At 40.1% G+C, this 25,828-nt stretch overlaps 2 protein-coding genes across 4 annotated transcripts in view; both read left to right on the top strand.

The window, feature by feature from the left end:
* Positions 1–25,828, top strand: part of PHF8 (PHD finger protein 8) — an 84,538-nt gene that overhangs the window by 1,194 nt on the left and 57,516 nt on the right. For all 3 annotated transcript variants that reach the window (XM_082445141.1, XM_082445142.1, XM_082445143.1), the window contains exons 2-7: positions 770–960; positions 20,890–20,975; positions 21,365–21,473; positions 23,583–23,743; positions 24,352–24,493; positions 25,218–25,404. In XM_082445141.1, coding sequence (XP_082301267.1) covers positions 863–960; positions 20,890–20,975; positions 21,365–21,473; positions 23,583–23,743; positions 24,352–24,493; positions 25,218–25,404 — 783 coding nt within the window. In that variant the 5' untranslated portion in view covers positions 770–862. The remainder of the gene's footprint in view (positions 1–769; positions 961–20,889; positions 20,976–21,364; positions 21,474–23,582; positions 23,744–24,351; positions 24,494–25,217; positions 25,405–25,828) is intronic.
* The window catches only part of WNK3 (WNK lysine deficient protein kinase 3), a 398,421-nt gene that overhangs the window by 338,073 nt on the left and 34,520 nt on the right, over positions 1–25,828 (top strand). The window lies entirely within an intron of this gene.

The raw sequence follows: 25,828 nt of genomic DNA, 5'->3' as shown, positions 1-25,828 counted from the left end.
AAATCCTGGCTTGGTTGCAGGAGTGTGAGGAAATTCTAGTCAGTTTAAGGGGTTTTGAAGCGATCCTTTCGAGTTTTGGGGGTGCAATAAGAACCCTGTCGTCTTTGAAGTAGAGGGTGAGCTGATCAGTTTTGAGGTTGAGATTTATTTCAGTTGTTGGGGTGATGAGACTCCCGATTGGTGGGGGATGGAATGATTTTGAGAGTGAAGGAGCAGATCATTTAAACTCTCACAACAGAACCCCAGAACTGTGATTTGAGTTGGGCGCCTAGTCTTGTCTGCCTCGTTGCTGAAGACATCGAGGTAATTGTCGAGTAATCTGAGGACTTCCCAGGATCCCTCATCTCTCTCTAGTTGCGTCTATTTTGGGGGTGAGAGAAGTGGCTTTTTTTGAGGTACCCCCAGCCTCATCCTCTAGGCTATGCTTTGTGTCATAATAAATATTGAGAGCCCTGGGAAACAAGGTTGCTAACAAGGAGAAGGGGCAGTGAGGGATTAAAGAACCTTCCTGAAAAGGCATCAGATCTTTCCCTGAAACCCGGAAAGAAGTTATCACTGACCCTGGGGGCTGAAGGAGGTAAGGAGGGAAAAAAAGCCTCGACGGCAGAGCGCCGTTCTTTATTTGTTAAAGAAATTCTGGCGGCCGGTGGACTTTCTCCGATTGCCCCCTACAGCCGCACCAGCTGTGTTGCATCCCAGCAGCGGTAACTGCCCGTTTGTGAGCTGAGGGACCTGATTTCACTCTGTAAAAAGTGTTGTTTGTGCCCAGCCTTCGTCCAGAGAGAACGCGTGCTGCCGCCTCCTGCTACCTTTTGACGCTGAGAACCTGGCGCACCGCAGAACACTCCAAGGCCGGGCGAAGATGGCCTCGGTACCGGTGTATTGCCTCTGTCGGCTGCCTTACGATGTCACCCGCTTCATGATCGAGTGTGACATGTGCCAGGACTGGTTTCATGGCAGGTAAGGAGGGCAGGGCACGCTGGACAGGGTGTAGTGACCAGGTGCTCACTCGCTTGCTCCTTTCTCAACTCTGGTTCAGGTTCTTGCTCAGAAACTTATTTCCCCTCTCTTGCAGACAGTTAACACCAACCCACCTCCCAGACCCAGATTCTTACATCCTTCCTTGCAGACTAGGGCCTAGCTGACATTGGCCTCTGGTTTCTCCTCTTTTTTCTTTTCCCATATGTATTTCTTCTTTGCACCCTTCTTCTGTTTCTTTGGTTTTTTCCCTTAGAAAAATACTTTGTCTCCAGCCACAAAGAATGTATCATTTTTGTATTCTGGCAGTTTTGTTTTGCCTCAGATGCTGGCTTTGGGGGAGACAGTACTGCATTTTTGAGATATTTGAGTCCAACAAACATGGATTTGAGTTGTGGTTTTGCAACTTACTATCAGAGTGACCTTGGGCAAGTTGCTTTGCCTCTCTGAGCCTCTTTGTTTTCACCCATGGAGTATATCTAATACATCCTTCCTGTTTACTTAAAGCATTTTGCATGCACTCAGTAAATGGAGGCAGAAATGCGACAGTATTTTATTTCTACAGTATTTATCTGCAGAACCATCCAGCTAAATTGAATTAAGCAGAGGAGATGTTGGGTAAAACAGTAGGAGTAAAACCACTAATGAATTCCCTCCAGCTAAACATGAGTGCACATAAGCACCTGTCACCCAGGATTCCAGAGAGGTTAGTGTGTGGAATAAACCTGTAATATTATCCCATTATTGGGACTTATATCCCAGCTCTGGAAAGAAAACCATGAGAGGGATTTGTACATTAGAGTACAACAAAACAGTGTATGGCGCCCTCCTCCTGTTGCATGTTGTTAGATTCTAGAATTTTCAGTTGTCATTAGTCCCTTCCAAAGGAGCTGTTCCTGCTATCACACCCAAGACCAAACTGAAGGTGTTGGTGCTGCTAAAATTCTGCTCTTAGCAGGGACTGCCCTGTGTAGCACGTCCAAATTCATATTCAGCTGATCTTTGTTGAGTATTACTGTGTGTCATGTTCCCATGGCACTTTGTGTACATCCTTATTGAAAGTGATTATTTCATCATATCATAGTTATAAATACGTCTGTGTCACTCATTAGCAAGAGCTGCCTGAGGGCAGAGATGTCAGCTTTTCATGTTTGGTATCCTCAGAACCTAGTTTGAATGCTAAACATATAATAGATTCTGAGTACATTTTTGAATGAACAAATGAATGAGTTGTCTTGAAAAAAGCTATTGCCTGTGGCCCTTGCTTTGGATTGTGTAGGTTTAAACCTGGAAAGTGAACTCCTACCCACAATACAGAGACCCTAACTCTGCAGTCTGGGAACAGGAAACAGGAATGAATGCTTCCTGAGTGCTTACTGTGTGCCAGGCCCCATGACAGAGACTTGGCATACATTTATCTTATCTAATCCACATCCAAGCCTGAAAGTTAGGTATTTCTTTTTTAAATAATAATAAAAAATTTCCCCTGACTATGTAAGTGAGACATGCTCATGGTAGAACATACAGAAAAAGAATAAAGAAGGAAATAAAAATCATCCGTGAGCCTACTATCCAGGACAATCTACTGTTTAACTTTTTTGTTGCATTAAGTCCCATCATTTGACTTAGAATATAAACATATATTTTACAACATGGGATTGTATTATAAGTACCATTTTGTAACGTGATTTTTATTCCTACTTAACATTATAAAGTTAAGGTCCTTAAATATTGATCTGATTTCTGATATCCCATCATATATCTGTATCATCAGTTACTTGGTCATTTCCTCTGAGGTTGGATACTTAGGTTATTTCTACTTTTTTATATTATAAATAATACTATGATGTGAGGGAAACTTTGGGGGTTCTGGAAATGTTTTGCATTTTTATTTGGGTGCTTGTTGAAACAAAAAAACATTGCGGTGAACATCTTTGCATAGTAGGGACTTGACATTTACGAGGAACACCGCTGAGGCCTTTAAGAATTCCAAATTTACAAATATGGAAATGAATTTATGGGCCAGGCCCCTCCTTAATCACATTTCTGTGGTGAGTCCTGTGTTTCTGTGCACACCCTGACATAAGTTAACTGCCTTAATTGTTTTTCCTGTGAAAGAGACCAAGCTTTTATCTCTTATCATGCTTTTTCTCTATGGGCTGCCAGAGAATAAGGAAGCCAGCTGAGAATCAGGTCCTTGGTGGGTGGCTGTTCTTGCTTACTCAGTGCATTGCGTGCGCACGCGCACACACACACACACACACACACGCGCACACACACACACACACACACACACACACACACACAGGCTCATAGTGCTCTAGTTAAGTCTGTACTTTAGCATAATTGAAAATTACTAAATATTGTGGACTTTTCACGGTTGTTCACAATAGTTAAGCCCACAAATGCCTATAGATGATATAAATCTGTTCACATCTCTGATGACTTCCATAGGCCAGATTTCTTAAAGTCCAGTTGGGGATTAGTAATGCCATGTTGCTTCCTGGTAAGGTTATAGCAAGGAAGGTGACTATTCCATTTTGCTGGTGAGAATCTGGAACTCATGGAGGTTAAGTTACTTTCTGAGTCTGGATTTGAACTTAGAATTATCTGGCTTCAGAGCCCTGGTTCTCAAAAGTGGGAAAAAATGGTATAGCTCCATTCCTCTATTGTAAAGGGCTGGGTTTTGAAGAGCATTTTGACTTGTAGAGCTGTGGTTCTCAAACTTTAGGGTGTATCAGAATCACTTGGAAGACCTCTTAAAAGATGAGATAGGTAGGCTCCACTTGCAGGGTTTCTGATTCAGTATGTGAGCGGAGGCCACTCTCAGAACCACTGATTTAGAGCATTATTCTGTCTCAGTTCCTTCCCTTTCTGTAGAGTGTGACAGCTTCTGATATTGGGGGATGGGTGGGCTAACATATCATTACTGTACGCTGTTGTTCTCAAAATGTGGTTCATTAACTGGGAATTTGTTAAAAATGCAAATTCTTGGGTTGGGACCTGGCAATCTATATTTTAACAAACAGGTAGATTCTGATGTACCCTAACTTTTGAGAAACATTGCTGTACACTGGTGGAGGAAGTTAGTTGGCAAGCATTTATTGATGTCTGGGGCTTTGGCAAAACCTCACTCCTCTACGGTTTTCCTATCTATAAAGGAAGTATTGGTTGGCATATCCCCAAGGTGGTGGCTGTGGTGTGGACTCTAAACTCTAGAGGAAATGGCACTGGCTTCAGATCTGGGTTCAAATTCTGACTCTGTTGCTTTTTAGCAAAGGATTTCATCTCTGTGAAGCCTCAATTTCCCCAAGAGTGGTTGTGATGATTTAAATAAAATGGTAGTGGGCCTTGTTTATTGAGCGCTAGCTAGTCTGCTAGTCACTATGCTAAACACTTTGCTTAATTATCTTTAACCTTTTTTTGGAATTTTAAAATTATGAATTCAGTTCATTTAATAGTTATAGGACTATTTAAATTATCTATTTTATATTGGATATGTTGTGGTAGTTTGTGCTTTCTAAGGAATTGATCTATTTCTTCTAAGTTGTCAAATTTAAGTGTGTAGAATTGTTCATAGTATTCCCTTATTATCCTTTCGATGTCTGCAGGCTGGCTCTGTGGTGATATCTCATTTCATTCCTGATATTGAAAATTTGTCTCTTCTCTCTTTTTTTCTTTGTCAGACTTGCTAGAGATTTGTCAGTTTTATTGATCTTTTCAAAGAGGAAGCTTTTTGTTTCACTGAATTTCCCTGTTGTCTTTCTGTTTTCAATTTCACTGGTTTCTGCACTTTATTATTACCTTCCTTCTGCTTGCTTTGGGTTCATTTTGCTCCTCTTAATGTCTTGAGGTGGGAGCTTAGTTTATTGATTTGAGACTTTTCCTGTATTCGAATATAAGCATTTAGTGCTATTGGTTTCCTTCTTAGTACTGATTTAGCTGTGTCCCCCAAATTTTGATATGTTTTCTTTTTCATGTAGTTCAATATAATTTTTAATTTGCTTAGAGACTTCACATTTGACCTATGAATTATATAGAAGTATGTTGTTTACTTTCCAAGTGTTTGCAGATTTTCCTGTTATCATTCTGTTATTGATTTCTGGTTTGTTTCCATAGCAGTCAGAGAATATACTCTATACAATTTCAGTTCCTTTAAATTTACTGGGGTTTGTTTTATGGCCCAGGATACAGTCTGTCTTGGTAAATGTTCCATGGTCACTTGAAAAGAATGTATATCCTGCTGATGTTGGGAGGAGTTTTCTGTAAATGTTGATTTACTCCTGTTGGTTGATGGTGTTGCTGAATTCTCCTCTCTTTGCTGATTTTCTGTATAGTTGTTCAGTCCGTTGTTGAGAAGGAGGTGTTGAAGTGTCCAGCTATAATTGTCAATTTTTAAATTCTTCCTTTCAGTTCTATCATTTGCCTCACATCTTGCAGCTTTGTTGTTTGAATGCAGATGCATTTAGGATTGCTGTGTCTTGGTGGATTGACCCTTTAATTATTATGTAATGTCCTTCTCTGTCTCTGGTAATTTTCTTTGCATGGAAGTCCACTTTATAGGATATTAATATAGCCATTAATATAGCCACTCCTGCTTTCTTTTGATTAAAGGTTGCCTGGTATCTTTTTCTATCCCTTTACTTTCAACTGATGTCATTATATATGAAGTGAGTTTCTCGTAGACAGCATATAGTTCAGAATTATTTTTGTCCACTCTGCCAATTTCTTTTAATTGGTATATTTTGACCATATATACCTAATGCAGTTATCTATATGTTAGGGCATAAGTTAGTCATTTTATTTTTTTGTTTTCTGTTTGTTCCCTCTGTTCATTCTGTTTTCTTTCTCCTGCCTTCCTTTGGGTTACTTAAATCTTTTCAAGAATTCCATTTTGATTTATCTATAATGTTTTTGAGTGTATCTCTTTGTATAGCTTTGTCAATGCTTGTTCTAGGCATTGACATAATACATACATAACTTACCATAATCAACTGGTATTGACATTTTACCGGTTTGAGTGAAGAGTAGAAACCTTACTTCCCTTTAAATTCCTTTATGCTCCCCTGCTATAATTATCTTAAATATTTCACCTACATACATTGAGAACCGTATCATATAGTGTTACAATTTTTGCTTCAACTCTCAAACATGATTTAGAAAACTCAAGAGGAGAAGGAAAGTATATTGTATGTGCCCATATTTTCACTCTTTCCCTTGTTCTCACTTACTTCCTAGTGTTCCTAAGAGTCCTTCTTTTATCATTTCCTTTCTGTTTAAAGAACTTCCTTTAACCATGCTTTTAGAATTGGTCTACTGGCAACAAATACTCTTAGTTTTCCTTCATATGAGAATGTCTTGATTCCCCCTTGAATTCCTGAAGGGTCTTTTCATTTGATATCAGATTCTGTGTTTCCAGTTCTTTCAGTCCTTGAAAATTTGTGCTACTTCCTTTTGGCCGCCATGGTTTCTGATGAGAGATCCTGTGTCATTTAAATTGGTGTTTTCCTTTGGGAAATGTCATTTTTCTCACTGATCTCAAGATCTTTCCTTTATCTTTTGTGTTCAGGATTTTGATTATGCTATTTTTTTTGGCCACACTGCATGGCTTGTGGGATCTTAGTTCCCCGACCAGGGATTGAACCTGGGCCACAGCAATGAAAGCGCTGAGTTCTAACCACTGGACCGCCAGGGAATTCCCTGATTATTGCTGTTTCTCAGTGTGGATTTCTTTGTTGCTGAAGCACTCTTCATTTTTTTCAATCTATTTTCCTTCAGTTTTATTGAGATATAATTGACATATAGTACTGTTTAAGTTTAAGGTATAGAATATAATGACTTGAATTACATATACATATATTGTGAAATGATTACCACAATAAGTTTAGTTAACATCCATCATCCCATATAGGTACAAATAAGAGAGAAAGAAAGAAAAATAAGTTTTTTTGCTTGTGACAAGAAGTTTTAGGATTTACTCTTAGCAATTTTCAAATATACTATACAGCAGTAGTCATCATGTTGTACATTACATCCTCAGTACTTAAATATCTTATAACTGGAGGTTTGTACCTTTTGACCACCTTCATCCATTTCTCCCACCCCACACCCACCTCTGGAGGGTAACCACAAATCTCACTTTTTCTATGAGTTTGGGTTTTGTTTTTTAAGATTTCACATATAAGTGAGATCATAGAATATTTGTCTTTGTCTGACTTATTTCACTTAGCATAATGCCTTCAAGAGCTGTCCGTGTTGTTGCAAATGGCAGGATTTTCTTCTTTTTTATGACTGAATAGTACTCCACTTTGTGTGTGTATGTGTGTGTGTGTGTGTGTGTGTGTGTGTGTGTGTGTGGTGTATTTATATATACATGTATTACATTTTTTTATCCATTCATCTGTTGTTGGATATTTAGGTTGTTTCCATGATTCAGTTATTATAAATAAGTCTGCAGTGGACATGGAGGTGCAGATATCTCTTTAACATAGTTTTTGTTTCTTTCAGATAGATACCTAGAAGTGGAATTGCTGGATCATATGATAGTTATATTTTTAATTTTTTGAGGAACTTCCATACTGTAAGTGGCTGCACCAGTTTGCAATCCCAGCAGTGCACAAAGGTTCTCTTTTCTCCATGTCCTCACCAACATTTGTTATCCCTTGTCTTTTTGATAAGCCGTTATAACGGGTGTGAGATGATATCTCATTGTGGTTTAGGTTTGCATCTCCTTGTTGACTAGTGATGTTGAGCACCTTTTCATGTACCTGTTGGCCATTTGTATGTCTTCTTTGTAAAAATACCTATTCAGTTACTCTGCCCACTTTATAAGCAGATTTTTTTTTTTTTTTGCTATTGGGCTGTATGAGTTCTTCATTTTTTTTGAATATTAACCCCTTATTTAACATATGATTTGCAAGTATATTCTCCTATTCCATAGGTTACCTTTTTATTTTGATGATTTCTTCTTTCTTTCTTTTTTTGCTGTGCAGAAACTTTTTAGTTTGATGTGGTCAAACTAAATTTTTTATTTATTTTTGATTTTGTCACTTTGTGCTTTAGATGTCATATCCAAAAAATCATTGCCAAGATGCATGTTAAGGAGCTTTTTTCCTATGTTTTCTTCTAGAAGTTTCATGGTTTCAGGTCTTACATTTAACTCTTTAATCCATTTCGAGTTAATTTTTGTGAGTGGTGTAAGTCAGGGGTCTATTTTCATTCTTTTACATGTGAATATCCAATTTTCCCAGCACCATTCACTGAAGAGACTGTCTTTTCTCCACTGAGTATTCTTGGCTCCCTTGTAAAATATTATTTGACTGTGTATGCATGGGTTTATTTCTGGGTTCTCGATACTGTTCCATTGGTCTATGTGTCTGTTTTTATGCCAGTACCATACTGTTTTGATTACTATAGCTTTATAATACAGTTTGAAATCAGGAAATATGATGTTTCCCACTTTCTTCTTCTTTATCAGGATTGCTTTGGCTATTCTGGGTCCTTTGTGATTCCATATGAATTTGAAGATTGTTTTTTCTACTTTTGTAAAAAAAATACTGTTGGAATCTTCATAAGGATTGTTTTGAATCTATAGATGGCTTTGGGCAGTGTGGACATTTTAACAGTATTGATTCTTCCAATCCATGAACACAGGATATCTTTCCATTTCTTTGTGTTTTCTTCAATTTCTTTCATTGATGTCTTATAGTTTTCAGTGTAGAGATCATTCACCTTCTTGGTTAAATTTATTCCTAAATATTTTATAGTTTTTGACACTATTGTAAATGGGATTGTTTTCTTTATTTCTTTTTTAGACAATGTGTTTTTAGTATATAGAAATGCTACTGATTTTTGCATGTTAATTTTTTATCCTGCAACTTTACAGAATTCATTGATTAGCTCTAACAGTTTTTGGATGGAATTTTTAGGATTTTCTATATATAAAATCATGTCACCTGCAAATAGAGATAATTTTCCTTCTTCCTTCTTCCTTGTCAATTCTGATGCCTTTTTTTCCCCTTGACTGATTTCTCTGGCTGGGATTTCCAGTACTCTGTTGAATAGAAGTGGTGAGAGTGGGCACCCTTGTCTTGTTCCTGATCTTAGAGGAAAAGCTTTCAACCATTCACCATTGAGTCTGATGTTAGCTCTAGGCTTGTCATATATGGCCTTTATTATGTTGAGGTGCATTTCTTCTGTACCCTATTGAGTGTTTTTTTAAATCATGAATCAGTGCTGAATTTTGTCAGATGTTTTTTCTGCATCTTCTTTTGAGATCACTTTTTTCTTTCATTCTATTAATGTGATGTATCACCTTTATTGATTTGCTTATGTTGAACCAGCTTTGTATTTCAAGGATAAATCCCATTTGATCATGGGAAATGTTCCCTTTAGTGTGCTGCTGAATTCAGTTTGCTAGTGTTTTATTGAGAATTTTTCCATGTGTATTCATCAGGGATATTGGCCTGTAGTTTTCTTTTCTTGTAGTGTCCTTATCTGGCTTTGGTATCAGGGTAATGCTGGCCTCATAAAATGAGTTCTGGAGTGTTCCCTTCTCTTTGATTTTTTAAAGAGTTTGGGAAAAATTGGTGGTAATTCTTCTTTAAATGTTTGGTAAAATTCACCAGTGAAGCCATCTGGTCCTAGGTTTCTCTTCGTTGGGTGTTTTTTTTTTTTTTTTATTACCGATTCAATCTCCTTACTAGTAACTGGTCTCTTCAAATTTTCTATTTCTTCCCAATTCAGTCTTGGCAGGTTGTATATTTCTAAGAATTTATCTATTTCTTCTAGGTTGTCCAATTTGTTGACTTATAGTTGTTCGTAGTTCAGTCTATTTTCTTTCTGTTGTTCAGATTGGATAATTTCTATTGTTCTATCTTCAGGTTTACTATTTTTTTTTCTCTGTTGTCTACATTCTGCTATTGAGCCCATGCAGTGAGTTTTCATTTAAGTTGCTATAGTTTTTTCTAGAAGTGCCATTGGTTCTTTTCTGTATCTTCTATTTCTTTGCAGAGATTCTATTTTTTGCTAACACTTTTTATTTATTCATTTGTTTCAGCCATGTTTGTAATTGTTTTTTGAAGCATTTTTGTGGTTGCTCCTTTAAAATCCTTATCTGATAATTCCAACATCTGTGTCATCTCACTGTTGAGATTGATTTTCTTTGCTCATTCAAGTTGTGATTTTTCTTGTTCTTGATATGATGAGTGATTATTTTCATTATATCTTGAATATTTTGGTTATTATGAGGTTCTGGATATTATTATATCTTATGTTTTTGCGGGCCTCTTCAGACACTGCACTTCAGTGGCAGGGGAAGGGGGTACTACTTCTTTACTGCCAGGTAGGAGTGGAAGTCCAGGTTCCCCCAGTTGCTCTCTGTTGGCACTCACTACCTCAGATCCTGCTGTCATCTAGTCAGGCTGCCTTCTCTCCATCTTTCAGAATCATCTTACCTTTTTTTTTTAAGGTCCAAGATTTTCAGCTGTATTTAGTGGGAGTAATAAGGAGAAGTGTGTTTACTCCATTATTCCAGAACCAGAAGTGACCAATTAATCTTTAAAATAGCTCTTTGGAGCTATTATTTTCTCTCATGAGGCTAAATAGCTTGCTCAAAGCTACACAGCCAGTTAGTTGCTCAACCACAAGTCAAACCTGGGTCCCTTGGACTCTTGCTATAGGATATACTATAGATAGTATAAAGCACTGTTCAGGTTAAGCCATTTTCAAGGTGTTGTGGGAGATAGAGAAAATCAGGCTTATAAACTCACACACACTCCACATTTTTGTTCAAAGTGAAATCAGGTTAAAATGGACATCACTCTTTTTGAAGCAGCTGAAGCAGCTGCTACACAGCTTTAGGAGTGTGTAGCAAAAGGAAGAGAAGGCCTAGCATTCATATTCAGGGTTTACTATGATACAATGTATGGGCTGCAGAATCCCTGCCCTGGAGAAGGTCTTATAGGGTGTGGAGTTAGAAGTATCAGAAGGATAGCGTGCTCTGTCAGGGCTCACAGGATGTCTCTTGGAGTGACATATTTTCAAAAAATAAATTTTATTTTTTAATAATTATAGATTCATAGGAAGTTGCAAAAAATGTATGTGGAGGGCCTTTGTACCTTTACCCAGTTTCCCCCATGGTGATATCTTATATAACTACAGTACAATATCAAAACCAAGAATCTGACCTTGGTACAATCCACCAATCTTATTTCAATTTCACCAGTTTTACACGCACTCATTTGTGTGTGTGTATGTGTATTTAGTTCTATACAATTTTATCACACTTGTAGATTCATGTAACCACCACAATCGGAATACAGAACAACAGAAGGAATCAGAATTCCTTCACCAGTGGGGTAGCATAATTTTTGCCCCAACCCACTTAGAAGAAATTTGGGATAGCAAACATGTACCAAAGGATGGGTGGTCAGTATCCAAGAGGAGTATTATGAAAACTCAGATCAGAAGGTCTGATAGGCATGATGCCCAGGACTGAGTTATGGGAGCTAAATGAAAATCTGCTTTTGGAAACAGAGGCATCACTGAGTGGGGAGCACACCTGACATGTTACCATTCCAGTTATAGCAAAGGGACCAATGTTATTAGACAGAGTGAGGGGAGAGTAGTAGCAGCTGATGATAGGGGCTGGGGGGTGGGGGTGGGGGTGCAAAGCATGTAGGGCAGTGGTTCTCCAAGTAGGACCAGCAGGATCAGCATCACCTGGGAACTGGTTAGGCAAATTCCATTGTCCTACCCCAGACCTACCAAATCTGAAACTCTGGAGGTGGGGCCCAGGAATCTATGGTTTAACAAGCCTTCCAGGTGATTCTGATGCACACTAAAGTTTGAGAACCACAGGTATAGGGTCCTATGGGCCATTGTAAGAACTTGGTTTTCACTCCAGATAGGATGGGAGCCATAGAAGGATTTTGAGCAAAGGAGAGTTGTGATCTGGTTTAGGCTTTGGCTGTTGTGAGGACAGACTCAAGGTGAGTATGGGATGAAGCAGGGAGAGTTTGGGGATCACTGTAGATCATTATTTCTTAAAATGTGGTCCCTGCACCAGCAGCATCAGCATCACCCGCAACCTTGTTAGAAATGCACGTTTCTGGGCCCCACCCCAGATCTACCAAATCAGGATCTCTGGAGGTGAGGCCTAGGAATCTGTCTTAACAAGCCCTCCAGGTGTTTCTGTTGTGCCCTAATATTTGAGAAACACTGGTCTAATTAGGCAATGGTGACTTGGACTGGAGTCAGTGGTGATGAGAAGTGGTTGGATTTTGAATATATATTGATACAGGATTTGCTGACAGATTGGATTGGGGTTGTGAAAGGACTCAAGGATGACTCCGTTTTGAGGAGTTTTGGTATACAGGGGAATAGAGTAACGGGGCAGTGACAGAAGGGGTCACAAGAGGATTTTTTGTTTGGTTGGGTTTTTTGGGAGATAGAGATTACAGCCTGTTTGCCTGCATGTCAGTGCACATGGAGTGATTCTGTTGGTGCATCCAGCATTTAGTGAAGCCTGTTATTGGCAAACTTATGTGCCAGGGACTGGGTAGAACAAAAAGAAACATCCCTGGTGCACTGAAACTTGCTCAGTGTCCTTTGTACTCCTCCAAGTCCTATGTGCTTGGAGGCAGGGGTGCCACTGGTGCGAATGGTGGGTGCCTCAGCATCTCGGGATGGGTCATCCCTGTTTTTATACATTGTGCTTGGCCTGATCAAGGTGTTGCAGGAAACTAGAAATTGACTTGGATTTTCTGATATTTTTTGAATAATGAAGAAAGGTAAAATATGTTCTTTTTCCTCTTTATTGATGAATGAAGACATTGTTTTTCCAAGGCACAGGTGGTGACAGGACCTGGCTCTTTGGGAATCCTCAGAGAGCAGAAGTTGAGCAGATAAGAAGCTAGACAGGATCCTGGGCAATCTTGTCACCTCTCAAGCTTCTCCAGCCCTCAGCCCCCACCTTAGTTCCACATCCCTGGAAGGATTGAATGCCCACTTTTGTGTTCTCGTAGCACTTGACTCTACTAATAACCCCACATTATATTCTAGTTATGTATTGTAGTGGTATAGTGGAGTCAGATGGATCTGGATTTTTATCCTGCTCTGCTATTTATTAGTTTTGTAATGACCAACAAGTTCCTTAACCACTCAGATTTCTTATCTGTTAAATTAGAATAATATTAATAATGATGATAGCTAATACTTTGTCCCAAGTACTCTCAGTTCTTTACCTACTTTACTTCATTTAAGCCTAACAACTCTGAGGTGGAATACTATTAATATTCTTTTTTTATAGATGCAGAAACTGAGGCACAGCAAGGTTAAGTAAATTGCCTAAGTTCACACAGCTAGTAAGTGGCAGAGGTGAGATTTAAACCCAGGCAGTTTGGCTCCCAAGTCTGCACTTTTAAACTCTGTGCCTCTAAATACTGTACAGAACGCCCTGATTTGTTGTAGAGATTAGATGTGTTAATATATGTGTGATAATATATTCACAGTTCACTTTTCTCCTCACCTCCTTTTATGCAGGCTTCAAATTTACTCACCACCCCCTTACCCTGCTTTATTTACTTTATAAATAAAGTAAATATGCTTTATTTACTATAGTGCTTATGAAACTGTTTTGGTACCACCTGTCTCCCCCTCTAGAATGTCCACTCCATGAGGGCAGTAGCTATTTTCAGTCAATATTTATTGAATTTATGCACCCACTAACATCCAAATACTGAGTGCCTACCATGTGCCAGGTTCTGTGGCACATGTTGGGGATAATTCATCTTAATCTTGAGACCTGGTGCTGTGATAATTGTCCTCTTTACTAAGGAAGCAAAACAGCATTTAGGAACCTTGGTCCAGGTAATAATTATTGAGACAGTGCAGCCAGAAGTCTGATTTTCATCCATATGCCTTCCTGATGTGAGATATTATCTAGCCCAATGAATTGGGTTGAATAATAAATAAAGCAAGACTGGGAGATGGATAAGGTGAGGACTTGAGGTGAACAAGAGATGCTGTCTGCTGTATGTAGTAGGGGCAGATAGCAAGTAAATGGGCAGTTGCAAGTCTGCAGGGTGAATGCTGAAATATGGATAGTTAGGGGGGCGAGGCATGGCAGTAGGGAAGAGGAAGGGAAGGAATGTTCTAGGCACAGGGAGCCATGTTTGATGAGTCCCAGAGACCAGAAAGAGCATGGCACTGAGAGTCGAGCTGGGTTTTAGAGCAGGGCTGGCTTCATGGGTGTGTGACTGCTGTAGTCACACACAGCCTCATATTTGGAAGGGGGCCCCATGCCCATGCTTGAAGTTTAATGCTCTGTGGTTGTAGTCTTGAAATTCTTAATAATTTTACCTTTGAATTTGTGTTTTGTATGTGAGGTTCAAGGGGACAGTGGAGTTTGTCCTGGGGACCTAGAGCTTTAGCTCACCTGTGGTCCTACCTCTTGCTGCCTCCCTGAACGGATTCTCGACTGGCTGCCTGGGTTGCTGGGCCTGGGTGCAGGTGCTGGAGAGTCAGGGTCAGGTGCATGCACCCTGCACACTAAGTCATAGCGCGTGGCCCCTGAGTGCCTGTGAGGGCCTGCGCTTGCCCCTTGAGTATCCCCATGCCCAAGGGAACATGACAGTAATTAACAAATAAAAAGCCCCATGGCAAGTTGAGCGAGATCATGGAAGAGAGGAAATAGCTTTTCTTTGTCAACTGGGGGCCCCTGATTTTCATTTGCACCAGCCCCACAAATTTTATAGCCGATGCTATGTGTGAAGGGCAAAAGGTGGGGTCTTTTAGGCCATGATAAGTTTATACTTTACCTTAAGTAAAATAGGAAGCATGTGAGGGGTTTTGAACAAGGGTTGACAGGATCAAATTTACATTTTAAAAAGATCACTTTGACTGTAGTGTGGAGGGCCATTTGGGTGAGGACAGAGTAGAGGACAGGAGCCCAGTTAGGAGGACAGGACAGTAATCCCAGTTAGAGATAATAGTGGCCTGGATTAGGGCAGGGGCAATGAGGATGACAGAAGGATACAATTGATAGCCAGTTAGGAGATAGAAGTGATAGGACATGGTGATAACTTGGATGATAATAGCATCACATACAGAACACTTACTCTGTACCAGGCACTGTTCTAAACACTATATAAATTAACTCATTTACTTTTGAGAGCAACATTATAATACACATACAAATTTTTATCCCCACCTTAGAGACGAGGAAACTGAGGCATAGAGTTAAGTAACTTGCCTAAGATCTCACAGGTAGTAAGTGGAAAGTATAGCTAGTCTGTAAACCCAGGCAGTCTGGCCCTAAAGTCTAAGGTCCTGAGCTTGAATACCTACTCAGGGTGTAGTGGAGGGAGAAGGTGAGAGGCAAGTCATCAGTGGCTGCCACGTTTCTGGCTTAAACACCTGGTAAGGTTATGGTGCCTTAGAGAGGGAGCAGGTTTAGGGGCCAGGCAGGGGGAGAAATTGAATTTGGATGTGTTAAATTTGAAGTACTATGTAAGTGGGCTATCCAGTAGAAATATCCAGGAGAAATTTCGAGGGAGGGTCTGAAACTCAGCAGAGAGATCTCGCTTGCAGTTATAGTTATATAGAGGGCACATGGAGCCCTGGGAGTTAGTGAAACCAACGAGGGAAAGTGAGGAGAAAAGAGAGCCTAGGCAAGAGGACCTAAGAAATGTCAACATTTAAGGAGTGGGCAGGAGAAAAAGAATGCACTGGGAAATAGAAGGAGCAGCCAGACACATAATTAAGATCACATCACATCCCTGCTCATAATCTTCTGGTGGATTCCACCCAGTTCTTCACTCAGGTAAAGCCAAAGTCCTTTATGATGTCCTACAGCCATGGTCCCCAACCTTTTTGGCACCAGGGACCGGTTTCGCAGAAGACAGTTTTTCCACGGACCGGGGTTGGAGGGGGACGATTCAGGCAGTAATGTGCACGATGGGGAGCGATGGGGAACGGCAGATGAAGCTTCCGCTTGCTCGCCACTCACCTCCTGCTGTGCGGCCCGGTTCCTAACAGGCCACGGACCGGTACTGGTCTGAGGCCCGGGGGTTGGGGACCCCTGGCCTACAGGACCCTACTGCATGAGCTTTTCTGACCTATTATTGTCCCCCTTGCTCTTTCTATTCCAGAACACTGTCCTCCTCTCTGTTGACTTAATAATCTAGGCACACTCCTGCCACAGGGCTTTTGTACCTGCTGTTCTAATTGGGATGCTGTTCCCTCATATACATATGGCTTGCTCCTTTACTCCCTTCAGGTCTTTATACAAAAGTTGTTTTGTCAGTGAGTCCTTCCCTGGCTTCCCTACCTAAAATTTCAACACCACTGTCATTCCCCTCACCCCCCACTGTGTGTATGTATACTTACATATACATGCATACATATTCCCCTTCCTGCTTTATTTTTCTACTTAACTCCTCTATCTAATGTACAATATATTTCACTGATTACCCTGATTTATCTTGCTTCTTGTCTGCTTCACCCACTAGATTGTCAGCTCCATGAGGGCAGGGATTTTTGCATGCTTTGTTCTGTGTCTTTGTCTCTCCAGCACCTAGACCAGGGCCTGGCAGATGCTCATTAAATGTTAGCTGGAGGGATGGACCCCGGGCAAATGGGGTGTTACGGAAGTCAAGTAGAGAGAGCACAGGGTCAGCACTGTGGTAATGCTGCTAGGAGGTCAAATGAGATAACGGAAGGAAGTACTTATTGCATGTTTCAGTAAGGAGGTCAAGATATCAGTGAAGTCTGTTTTAGAGAAGGTGGGGTCTAAAATCAGCAGCAGTGGGTGAGAAAGTGTACACAGCAACTCAAAAAAATTCTTTTTATAGGTTTGGCCCTGGTAGAACATCTCTGGATAGTACAGTGCGGCTAGGAGTAGGAGGGAGACTTTTCACTGTATACACTTCTGTACCTTTTGAGTTTCATAAAATGTATAATCAATACCTATTTAAATAAAAGTCATTGTGAAGCTGCATAGGATTAAACAAGGAAGATATTTAGCTCTGAAGTGGCAGAGAGGGGCAGAAAGGAGGCAGGGAAGGTCTTGCAAAGACCAGTGAGCTAGTTTAAATGCTATTGTGAAGGAGAAGGTAGAGAGGGAGAGGTTGAAGATACTGCGGAAAGAAGAGAGAATTTATTGAGAAGGTAAAAAAAAAAAAAGATGTGACCCAGGTGGAAAAGCTGACTTTACAAAGAAGGAAAGATAGTTCTTTCGTTGTAACAGGAGGAAAAGAAGGGTGCAGAAGGAGATGGATTTGGTGTGAGAAGTTGAGGTAGTTCCCATCTGATTACTTCATTTTGTCTAAGAAGTAGGAGGCAGGGTCATTTGCTGAGAGAGAAGAGGAAGACAGTGGGGGGTCAGAGATTTGAAATAGCCATTGTGGATAATGGTGGAGAGAACTGAGCAGGGAAATACAGAATTGTCAGGCAGCATGACCCAGATTTTTTTAAAATAGACTTTATTTTTTAGAGTAGTTTTAGGTTCCCAGCCAAATTGAGTGGAAGGTACAGAGGTTTCCCATGTGCCTCCTGCCCCCACATGCATAGCCTCCCCCGTTGTCAACATCCCCCACCACCAGAGTGGAACATTTGTTAAAGTAGATGAACCTACATTGACACATGATTATCACCTCAAATCCATAGTTTACATCAGGATTTAATCTTGGTGTTATACATTCTATGGGTTTGGGCAAATGTATAATGACTTGTACCCACCATTATATCATTTTAGTAGCAGAATAGTTTCACTGCTCTAAAAATTCTCTGTGCTCTGCCTGTTCATCTCTCTTCCCCCCCAATCCCTGGTGACCATTGATCTTTTTACTGTCCCCATAGTTTTGCCTTTTCCAGAATGTCATGTAGTTGGAATCATATAATATGTAGCCTGATTGGCTTCTTTCAAAGTTTCTTTCATGTCTTTTCATGGCTTTATAGCTCTTTTTTTTTTTTGTGCTGAATAATACTCCATTGTCTGGATGTACCACAGTTTATCCATTCACCTACTGAAGGACATCTTGGTTGCATCCAAATTTTGGCAATTATGAATAAAGTTGCTATAAACATCTGTGTGCATGTTGTTATGTGGACATAGTTTTCAGTTACTTTGAGTAAATGCCAGAGAGCACAATTGCTGGGTTGTATGGTAAGAGTATGTTTAGTTTTGTAAGAAACTGCCAAACTGTATTCCAGAGGGGCTGTTTTTTGCATTCCCACCTGCAAAGAATGAGAGTTCCTGTCACTCCACCTCCTGGCCAGCATTTGGTGTTGTCAGTGTTCTGGATTTTTGGTTATTCTGATAGGTGTATAGTGATATCTCATTGTTTTAATTTGCATTGTCCTATTGATACAGGATGTGGAGCACCTTTTTCATATGCTTATTTGCCATCTGTATATCTTCTTTGGTAAGGTGTCTGCTCAGATCTTTTGCCCATTTTTTATTCAGGTTGTTCATTTTCTTATTGTTGAGTTTTAAGAGTTCTTTGTATATTTTGGTTAACAGTCCTTTATCAGATATGTCCTTTGCAAATATTTACTTCCAGTCTTTGGCTTGTCTTTTCATTCTCTTGACAATGCCTTTCACAGAATGGGTTTTTAATTTTAATGAAGTCCAGCTTATCAGTTCTCATTTTTCATGGATTGTGCCTTTGGTGTTGCATCTAAAATGTCATTGCCAAACCCAAGGTTATCTAGATTTTCCCCTATGTTGTCTTCTAGGAGTTTTATAGTTTTGCATTTTATATTTAGGTCTGTGATCCATTTTGAGTTCTTTTTTGTGAAAGATATAAGGTCTGTGTCTAATTCCATTTGTTTGCATGTCCAGTTGTTCCAGCACCATTTGTTGAAAAGACTGTCTTTGCTCCATTGTATTACCTTTGCTCCTTTGTCGAAGATCAATTGACTATATTTCTGTTGATCTATTTCTGGGCTCTCTTTTCTGTTCTATTGATCTGTTTATTCTTTCATCAATACCACACTGTCTTGATTACTGTAGCTTTATAGTAAGTCTTCAAGTCGGGTAGCATCAGTCCTCCAACTTTGTTCTTTTCCTTCAATATTGTGTTGGTTTTTCTGTGACTCAGATATTTTGGACAGTGTGAATTTATTGTGGCACCAATCCAATGGATGATTTTTCTCTAGCCATGTCCAATGGTCCAATGTTATATAGTTGGATTGAGCCAGGGTTGGGATTTGCACGTGGGGGTGATGTAAAGGCAGTGGGGCAAGTGAGTTGAGGGTATCTGTAAGAGAATGGTTGAAGTGAGGAATGATGAAATCTATGAACTAGATAGGGAAGAACGGTGAAGGCAACAGTAGTTGAACAGGTGAAAAGTAAGATCAAGGGATTTTGAGGGCAAAGAACAGGTGTAATGAATGAGAGCTGGATGGATGTACTTGTGGTCAGAGTGTGATGTGTGCATTTCATATTCCAGAAGTGAAGCAGTTGCAAGTGTTGACAAGGTCTGGGGGATGGCCATGAGAGCTGGTAGCTGAAATGGGAGTGGAGGCAGCAGTCTCTGAAGATGAGAAGGTCAATGAGCTAAGAGGCTGGGATATTAGGCCTTTATATCCATAATTATGTCACGTGGGAGGCTGGCAGGACTTGGGATGAAGAGGAATCTGTGAGCAGGTTCTTCAGTGAGTGAAGAGGGTATGTTGGGGAGATGAGTAGCTGATAGTGAAGAGGAGTGGGAAGAGCTATTGTTGGATGATATGAAACTCAGAGGAATAGGAGATCTTACACAAGGATAGAGGAGAGATGATCTCAAGAGTCTCACTGGAAAGTGAGGGGGATGTTCACCCCCAGCCCAGCCCTGAGTTACAAGGGTCTGGGAGAATGTACAGCTTCTACCTGACCGGGTTCTAACACAGTGCTTCTTAGACTTTCTGAGGTGAAGGACCCAGGGTATTTTGGGTTTTTTTTAAAAATTTCCAATTCATAATAGACCAATCCTTTTATAAAATAAAATGTCCTCAATTTATTGATGTGCAACAGGTTTACAGGGTTAGCAGTCGGGAAGGTGGCGGGGTCCTGATCCTAGGAAGTCAGTCTTGGCCAAAATGGTTGGAGCTCTGCCTTATTTTTATGCTCCCTGTTCTGTGAGGCTGACCAAAGATTTTAGGAGATCTTAGCCAGAAGTTTTTTGGAGGGCTGCCGATGACTTCTTTGGTGAGGAAGGCTTTAAATTTTGTGAGATTACTAGCTCACATACATGCGAACTCAGATTTTCAAAATTAAATAAATCTTTCTCAGACATTACAATATGGAATAAGTAACGCATGTTCATTGTAGAAAATTAGAAAATACAGATAAGAGAAGAATGGTTACCATAATCCTTCACTCAGAGGGAACCACTGTTGACTATAAAATACTATTTTCATTCCTTTTCATTTAATAAAGTAAATAGCTCAATAAAGTTTAAATGTTTGATTTTATGTTGAAATAATATTTTAGATATATTGGTTAATAAAATATTAAATTATTATTAAACTTAATTTCACCTGTTTCTTTTTACCTTTTTAATGTGGCTATTAGAACATTTAAAATTACATATTTAACTCACATATTTCTACTGGACAGCACTGCTCTCGAGTCTCTTCCAGCTTTGACCATTCTGAGTCTTAATGAAGCTTTATTGTCTGTACATTTTTAGCTCTGTCATAATTATTTTAGACCATTTGGTCCAATAGAACTTTTTGCGTTGATAAAAAAGTTTGATAATCTGCCCAATATGGTAACCATGTGTGGCTACTGAGCACTTGAAATGTAGCTAGTGTGATGGAGGAACTGCATTTAAAATTTTACTTAATTGTGTACTGAACAGCACAGTTCTAGACCTTACGAAAAGTAAAATTTCCACAAACCTTGGCTGATTTTCTCTTTTCTAGTTGTGTTGGTGTTGAAGAGGAGAAGGCTGCTGACATTGACCTCTACCACTGCCCCAACTGTGAGGTCTTACATGGGCCCTCCATCAGTAAGTAGATCTTGGGGTTTTTAAGAGAAGGCAGTCCAGAGGAGAGACAAAGCAAAGGAAGCTTGGAAGGAAAATTGCCTTTCCTGAGTGCTTCAGATTTGTCTCCCTTGGGAAATAGCAGAAGCCTGTGTAGGCCCTGCAGGCCAGCAGCTGCTCCACTGAGAGGGCAGAAATGCAGAGTTTCACCTCCCTCCCTTGCTTAGGGATTCCCCAGAGGAAGCACCTATCCTCACCAAGAGCTTTCCTGAGACTGTGAGGACCTCCTTGACTCCAGATGATCCAAGGGGTTGTTAGATTGGAAGAGAAGCAGGATCTGCTGAGGCGTTTGCTCTTGGAACCATAGCTTGTAGCCATTTTGACTGACAGTGTCTTGTCTTTTTCTGGCTTAGTGAAAAAACGCCGTGTATCTTCAAAAGGCCATGATACACACAAGGGGAAGCCAGTGAAGACGGGAAGCCCTACGTTCATTCGAGAGCTTCGGAGTAGGACCTTTGACAGGTGAGGACCCCGTACTCCAAGGGCCAGTGAATGCCAGGGCTCTGGGAAGCTGGGGCCCCTCTCTTCCCAGCTTTCCCACTGGCTGTCGCACTGGGTACCTCCACCATCTGGGGATGTCTGCAGGGCTCTGTGAGTTCCCTCTGGGGAGGAATCTTCTGTTTTAGTCGGTTTCTGAGAAACATTGCTAGCGTTTCATTTGATGTGCAGAGTACATTAAGGTCCACTTGTAGAAACTTTTGGTAGATAGGCAGTTTTCGCCTCAGTCAGGAGAGGATATTTACATGCACCCAGGGAATGCTATAACTAGAAGGAGTCTTAAAAATCAGAAAGTTTAATTCTCTCATTGTAGAGAAGACGAAACTCTTTGGAAAAAAAGTTTTTTTGAGTAGTCATGTATTTCTTTTAAAATCAAGAAAAATTTTTTTTCTTTTAAAAAATTAAGATGGGCTTATTAAATAAAATAAATTACTTGAATTGAGCAAAAATAATGTTAGAAAAATTAATGAATAAAGCATTCTCTTTTGCTTAGTTTTTAATTCATTTGACCTTTTCCAGCTTTCCTGTAATTGAAGTGTAATTTAGGATTATAAGTGTTTCTTCAACTTAATAATTTTTGTTTTATTTGTTTATTTAAAGGCAGTGAGTCTCCTTTCTACTCCAGACCCCTCAGGTCCCTTCTCCAGAGTCAACCAATTTCTTGTGCATTCTTTCAGAAATAGTTTTTGCTTATACAAACATGTATATATGTGTGTGTGTGTGTGTGTGTCCCCTTTTTTATTAAAAAACACAAACAGAAACACTTATTGTTCTACATCTTGCTTTTTTTAAAATCTAAATTATGGAGATCAATCCATAACAGCATATACAGATGTTCTTCATTCTTTTTCATGGATGTTTAGTACTCCACTGTATGGATGTATAATTTATTTAACCAGTCCTCTGTTGATGAACATTTAAATCAATTCTAGTATTTTGCTATTAGAAAAAAAATGCACAGTGAATGTCTTTGTACTTAGGTTTTTGCATATGTGGGTGAGTATATGTGTAGATTTACTACCTAAAAGTGAAATTGCTAGGTCAAAGGGTATGTGCTTTAAAAATGTTTATAAATATTGCCAGATTGTTTTCAAAATGACCACACTATTTCATACTCCCACTAGACAATGTGTGAGGCTACCTATTTCCCTATATCCTGGCTAACACTGTTTATTATCAAACTTTTTTGCCTTTCTGATAAGATAAAAAATGAGATTTCATTGTTTCCACTTGCATTTCTTTAGTTATGAAGGAAGCATGTCTATTATCGTACATTTATAAGTCATCTTTTCTTTCTCTGTTAACTGCCTTCTTAACATTGTTTAACAGTTTTTCTGTTGGGTTACTGCCTATTTCATACTGATTTGTATTAGCTTTCCTTGCAGAAAATTTTAATTTTTACGTAAATTTACTTATTACTGTTTATAATGATTACTGGGCCTTGTCTCTCCAATAATTTTTCTACTATTCTATGGCTTTATTTTTTCTAATTTGATCTTTGTTCCATCTAGAATTACTTAAAGAGTGAGATAGACATTGATCTTAATATTTTTCCAGATGTTTGTCCCAACACAACTTGTCAAATAGCCAGTCTTTTCTCCAGCATGATTTTAAGAAAACCAAAAACTCCTGTTTTCTAGTTAACTAAGTATGTGTGTCAAGAGAGTGGCTGTAAAAATTGTTTTTGTTTTTTAAATCAGTCTTTTCTCTTTATTTGCCAGTGTTTAAAATGGGGTAGTGCTGCTCTGGGTTAGAGTAATTTAGCTAAACTTGTCAGATATGTCTTTTCTTCCTGGGCAGGCTGTTGAGTGATTTCTTCCTTCGTCATCTAGAGAAGAGCACCATATTGACAGGCTATCCTGGATTTAGCTTCCCACCTTTGCCAGTGACCTGGCTTCTTGCCTTCGATAGGTCATTTCTTCCCTGGCAGGTGAAGTTTATGCCACTCATTAGTTGCCAGCCAACATTAGGTCCCCTCAGGAAGACCCCACCTCTTGGGTGAGTGACAGCATCCAGTGAGGCCTTCAGTGGCAGGGCCTCTAGGGTTCAGGCTTTCTCTCATGTGGCCCACAGCTCAGATGAAGTGATTCTGAAGCCCACTGGAAGTCAGCTGACCGTGGAATTCCTGGAAGAGAATAGCTTCAGTGTGCCCATCCTGGTCTTGAAGAAGGATGGATTGGGGATGACGCTGCCCTCACCATCATTCACTGTGAGGGATGTGGAACACTATGTTGGTAAGCACCACAGACCCTCTTAGCTGTGACATTGTTCACTCCCATCAAAACCTATGACCCTTCCCCTCCAGTCTACGTTTTGCATTTCCTTTCTAGCCATCTTGGGAATTTGAGGTGAAGTGCCTTGCCCAGAATCATTCTTAGGCAAAGCTAGAACCAAAATCCTAGCCTTCCCTTCCTTTTCCTCCTAACAGACCACAAAACCCCAGGCTGAGCCCCATCTTTTACCTGGGGAATTCCAAGGATTGTTATGGCCTCTCTGTCCTCTGTTGAGATGAGAAAGCCTTTGACTTTTGCCCTCACATGCTAGTTGTGTTCTGGACATGAGTTTTGGGGGATAGGAAGAGAAGTGAGGAAGCAGGGCCCAGGCAGGTGGATAGTACTGTGAGTGAGACTATGTGTCAGGCAGTTCTGTTGCCCTAGAAGGTCTGGACCTGGCACATAGGTCTAAGGAGAGTGTGAGGAATACTCACCCCCACTTCCCATTTATGCACATACAAATACAGTGAGAAGTTTTCAGTGTAAGGTCATTTTAGGGACTGGTTAGGGGACGTGAGAGTCTTCTCTGATCCCTGAGACTTGGTGCAGAATCCATCTCTTTACTCCAGGTTCTGACAAAGAAATTGATGTGATTGATGTGACCCGCCAGGCCGACTGCAAGATGAAGCTTGGTGATTTTGTGAAATATTATTATAGCGGGAAGAGGGAGAAAGTCCTCAATGTCATTAGTTTGGAATTCTCTGATACCAGGTAAGAGGGAAAGGGGTAAGTAAAAAGCCTCACAAAGTGCCTAGGACTTGTGATATACTGAGTGTGTATTAGTGTTCCTTTCCCTTCTTCCTGGTGGTTTCTTCCTTTGGGATGAGGAGCTGGTTTATACTTTCTAGGGTAGCTGCTCACATTATAACAACCAAATCATATTTCTCCTTTACAGTTTCTAGCATAGGATAGATTATACAGTAGCTATTTTAATTAATTTTTGTTTCCTTCAAGATTTAGGACAGCTTTCTTAGACCATTTTTTGGTGTTTAGATTGTGGCATGGTCACTGTTTAACTCCCAGGATAGGTTCTCTGTCCCAGGTAAACACTTCTTTACCTGGAACTGAGCCCTGAGAGGTTTCTCTAATTGTTCCTCATAAAGAAGACACTACGGCATGGGGACAGTACAATACTGTTAAACACCATGTGCCAAGTGAGTGGGCCCGGGTGTGGAGAGTCTGAGCATTTAGTGGAGGAAATGATCACCTTTGACTGGGGAAGGCTATGGAGCTGGGACTTGGGAATTCCAGAGCTGAGTGGAATGAGGATGCTGACTGGACTTACAAAAATAAGTGTCCTATGTGCTCTTTGGGATTCTGTGGAGAAAACTTCTTTCTCTTATCTGAGTCTCACTGGGATGGGGGGCATTTTATTCAGGCTTCAACCTTCAATTCCCAATCAGCTGACATCTGCTCTCCACCCCTTCCTTGATAGGCTTTCTAACCTTGTGGAGACACCCAAGATTGTTCGGAAGCTCTCATGGGTGGAGAACTTGTGGCCAGAGGAGTGTATCTTTGAGAGGCCCAATGTGCAGAAGTACTGCCTCATGAGCGTGCGGGATAGCTATACAGACTTTCACATTGACTTTGGTGGCACCTCGGTCTGGTACCATGTGCTCAAGGTAAGAATGGCTATGACTTCTGAAGACAGCCAGGCCTTGGGCCTCCCTGTTTGTTTCAGGTGGCAGCATAAAGACAGGCTGCTAAGGCCTACCTGCATCCCAGATTCTATTTGGGTGACATTTCCACATAACTGCTCTATCAGGGTTGGGTACTGAGTAGATATGCCATATAAACTCTCTCTACTTTACAGTTTTGATGGTTAACTTTTTTTTTTAATAACAGCAGATGCCTAAGGTTTTCTCTGACTGTTATCTTAATTGAACCAATCTGTACTCCTACCGCTATGTATGGAAATGTCCATATTTACTGCAGAAGTTTCTGGTAACATGAGAAATTCCCTCTCCCCTCCAAGTTTATTGAGTTATAATTTGTATACCATAACATTCATCTGTTTTAAGTGTATAGTTTGATGAGTTTGACAAT

The sequence above is a fragment of the Balaenoptera physalus genome, assembly GCF_965194825.1.
Source record: "Balaenoptera physalus genome assembly, chromosome: X".
Taxonomy (NCBI): Eukaryota; Metazoa; Chordata; class Mammalia; order Artiodactyla; family Balaenopteridae; genus Balaenoptera; species Balaenoptera physalus.
Note: the sequence above shows the minus strand (reverse complement) of the source record. Positions and strands in the feature narration are given on the sequence as shown.